The sequence below is a fragment of the Diachasmimorpha longicaudata genome, chromosome 6 (assembly GCF_034640455.1).
Source record: "Diachasmimorpha longicaudata isolate KC_UGA_2023 chromosome 6, iyDiaLong2, whole genome shotgun sequence".
In the NCBI taxonomy this organism is placed as follows: Eukaryota; Metazoa; Arthropoda; class Insecta; order Hymenoptera; family Braconidae; genus Diachasmimorpha; species Diachasmimorpha longicaudata.
The window spans coordinates 790,416-794,383 of NC_087230.1; the positions used below are offsets into that span (position 1 = coordinate 790,416).

At 56.8% G+C, this 3,968-nt stretch overlaps 1 protein-coding gene across 1 annotated transcript; it reads right to left on the reverse strand.

Moving 5' to 3' along the window:
* On the reverse strand, positions 1-1,725 carry LOC135163928 (uncharacterized). The gene is made up of 3 exons (XM_064123834.1): positions 1,565-1,725; positions 960-1,514; positions 1-865 (listed from the first exon to the last, which is right to left on the reverse strand). Exons 1-3 carry the CDS (start codon positions 1,723-1,725, stop codon positions 1-3), a joined length of 1,581 nt encoding a protein of 526 aa, XP_063979904.1.
* Between the last annotated feature and the right edge of the window lie 2,243 nt (positions 1,726-3,968).

The following is a 3,968-nucleotide window of genomic DNA, read 5'->3' on the forward strand; positions in this document are numbered from 1 at the left end:
TCACAGTATATATATGCATGCAGACCCAAAAACATCCCATTTGACTTCATCGTGCCCGCTGCATCTTGTGCATAGGTGAAGAGGATCCTCCTCCGTCAACCCGCATCCTTTGCATAGGGGATCAGTCCCTTTGCCTATCCTCGATAAAAACAGAGCCACGGACCAGTGTCCAGTGATAAGCCCCAGTATAGCTTGGAGCTTAGCTCTGTTTGGGCCCAACAAAGTTTCTGCAATCTTCCTAGTGGGTTTTTCCAATAGGGATTTCCTGTGTCTGGCACCCGTCTCCGAGTCCCACCTGTCCACAATCCTCCTGTCCCCACGCTCCTTGAGCAGGTCCTTCACAAAGTCGGTGTGCACGCCTACGTGCTCCACTTCCCCCTGAGATGCCATTCTGCTTCCGTTCTTTGCTAGCTCATCGGCTTTCTGATTGCCTCTGATGCCAGCGTGGCCCGAAATCCAAGCCACCACAAGCCGATTATTTACGGCAATTTCCGCCATCAGCTCTACGCATTCACCCACTAGCTTAGGGCAACACTCGTATTTGAGTATTGCCCTCAGCGCGCGTCTGCTGTCTGAGTAGATGAAGATCTTTTTGCCCTTGTCCCCTCTCTCCAGGATCATGTTGGCGCAGGTCCTTAGGGCAGTCATCTCAGTCTGGAGCACGGTTGCGTGCGAGTCCAGCCCGATGGCCCTCGCTATTGCAGGCCCCTCAGACCAGACCCCCGCTCCTGCCCGTCCGTTCGCCCGTGATCCATCCGTATACCAGACTAGTCCACGGGGCGGCGCCCAGTCGGCGTCCTTTCCTGACGGAGTTTCCCCCCATCGAAGGTTGACAGAGAAGTTTCTGCGAAAGTGCCACTCGGGTCTGCAGGCATCAGCACCGCGCGACAGTAGCCCTTCCAGCTCTCTGTCTGCGCGGAGGACCCTAGCATGCCCGTTGCTGGCTCCCTTCCACGTACCCTGCAGGCGCATTTGTCGCCTTCTGCCTTATAATCAGGTGTGGCGGTTGCATGAAGAGCAGGGCCTCCAATGCTGAGCTCGGGGTCGTTCGAAGGGTCCCTGTTATGCCCAGCATCGCAAGCCTGCCTACTCTGTCCACCGCTTTCCTGGGGCAGGCCTTATTCAAGGCCGACCACCACACTACGGCTGCGTGTGTAAGCTGTATGGTCATTATGGCCGTGTACATCCATTTGACCATCCTCGGCCTTAGACCCCATGTGCTTCCGAACATTCGCTTGCATGCCCAGTATGTCATAGTGACCTTGTTGGTTTGCACGGCGATATGCTTTTTCCAGCTAAGCTTCTTGTCGAGCCAGATACCTAAGTCTTTGACTTCCCCAGAGAATTTCTGTTCTGTGTTATAAATGGAGGGGGGTTTGACGGGACCCCTCCTTTTGCTTGTAATGTGCACCATCTCCGTCTTGTCTGGGTTTACCCTTAAGCCCTTCGATGTGCACCAGTGCTGAACATAGTCCAGCGCCTTCTGCATCTCGCTATGTGGCATGCTCGCGTCCCTGCTAGTTACCAGTAGTGCCACATCATCCGCATATGCCACTGTCCTTACCCCCAGCTCCTCGAGTCCAGTGAGGAGGCCGTCGTTAACAAGGAGCCACAGCAGAGGGGTGATAACCCTCCCCAGTGGGCAGCCTCCCCCCCACAGCCCTTGCCGCACTGTCCCCGAGGGTGGAATGGACAACTCTGGTTCGGACCATGGCGGCTATCCATCTGGTGACCGACGCTTCGATCCCCAATTATGCCGCCGCTTTCTCCATTATGTCAAAGGAAGTGTTGTCGAAGGCCCCCTCTATCTCTATGACGAGACCGAAGGTGTCCTCCTTCTTTTCCTTTGCGTTTTCTATTATGCCTTCCAAGTGGTGTAACGCAGTCTCTGTTAATCTGCCAGCTTGGTATGCGTGTTGTGAGGAGCATATCTGGTTTGACCTCAGTGCCCCCTCCTTGATGTGCCTGTTGACCAGTCTTTCCAGCGTCTTCAGCAAGAAGGAGCTCAGACTTATCGGCCTGTAGGCTTTTGCATTGTCATAGCTGCATTTACCTGGCTTCGGGATAAAGACAACTCTGACTTCCCGCCACCTGCTGGGCACATAGTCCAATGATAGGCAAGCCCTTAGTGCCGGTAGCAGCCTGCGCAGGAGCAATGGACCCCCTCGTCGCAAGAGGGCCGGATATATCCCATCCGGACCCGGGCTCTTGTACATTTCGAAGGAGTCCACCGCCCAACGCAGCCTGTCCAGCGTTACTATTCTTGCGGCTAGCTCCCAGTCAGGATCGCCGCTACCTGTTCGCGTCCAGTCTGCCTCAGGGCACTCTCCTGGGTGCTCTATAATAGAGTCCGGAAAGTGCGCGGAAACCAGATGTTCAAGGACCTCTCGGGGTTCTGTGACGGTCTCTCCGCTTGTCAGCGTGATTGCGCCCAGCCTTTGTGCAGGGCCCCCCGAGAAAACCCTGCGAAGTATGGAGACCCTTGATAGTGCCTCCAGCTCCTCACAGTATGTTCTCCAGGTGAGCTCCTTTGATTGTTTAATGAGCCTACTGTACTCCCTCTGCGCATTTCTGTACAGAGTCCAGTCCTCGTCCATCTTGGATTTGCACGCTCGGTTCCAGAGTCTCCTGGACCGGCTTCTCAGGCCGTCCAGTTCTCGGCTCCACTAAGGCACTTTGTTCCCTTGCTTGCATCGTTTAGCCGGGCATGCCATCTGGAAGGACTCGGTCAGGGCGACGTCGAGTCTCTCGACCTCGTCCTCCAACCTGTCCTCGCTGCAGGGCCTTATGCGTCCTACCCTGAGCCTTTCCTCCAGGTGTCTCTCAAAGAAGTCCCAGTCGGTGGTCCTAGGGTTTCTGCGGTCAGTGCCCACTTTGGTCAGTGCCCGCGTTCCCGGGGTCCCGCTGGGCCCGAAGAGCTCCTCCTCCTCCCGCTATCCGCTGGGTCTCGTAAAAACAAGCCCGGGCGAGGCAGTAGAAGGAGGCCATCCGCAACCCCTTCAGGACCTCTAGGGACTCTGGGTCCACCCCTAGCACCAAGTTCAACCCCCCGCCCCCGCTACAGCAGTCCCAAACCGTCCACTTTCCAGTGGTGAGGGTCTGGTTTTGCTTCCCTAGTCTTTCCAGGGCCACTGCCGCCACCGCGGGTTTTCCCCAGAGAAAGACTGTCACCTTAGTCAGCTTAGGGAGCGCTTCCTTATCCAATAGGATAAGGCAGGCGCCTTCCCAGGGGGCCAGGGTGGGCATCACGGCCTTCAGCCAGTCCTTCGACTGGCCATCCGTGCATGCCACCCATAGCACTCTTTCCTCATTCGGGTGCCACTCGAAATTCGAGAGCTGACCGCCTAGGTCAGTCCCGAACAGTGCTGCCACCAGCGCCTCTACAATCTGGTTACGGTGCTCCTCCGTCAGGGACAGCTCTGGGTAGCCAGTCGGCTCTATGGCCACCCTGCCTTCACCCTTTGCCGCCAACTTGCAGGCCGCTGCCCCCAGTTCTTCCACCGCCCTTTCATTCCGGTCTTTTCCTGCGCGGATTGTAGATCCCGCGAGGCCTCGGCTTTCAGCCTAGCCTGCCGCACCCGACGCTTCTCCGCGCCCGTCCGCCCTTTCTTTCTCCTTACCTGAGTCGGGTCAGCAATAGCGGACCCACCCATGGTAGGTCCCCCTGAGGCTAGCTCCCCCTCTACCTCCATCAGCGCTTGTTCCCCGTCTGGGGCCCAAGCGCCGACCGTCTCCTCCTCTACCCTGCAAGTCTCTGCCGTTCCCTCAGGGAGGGCACTGTAATCGGCGTTAAAAGTTTCATTATTTTTATTTGATTCCATCCATGTCCCACGAAAATCCTAGGAAAATATAGTCCACCCCCGCAGAGCCTGGATACGGGGGTAAGGCATAAATACAATGGGGTACTCCCTGGTTCCCCAAGGGTATGGTTAAGGGCACTGTTCCCCAGTGCCATTCAGCACTCGCCA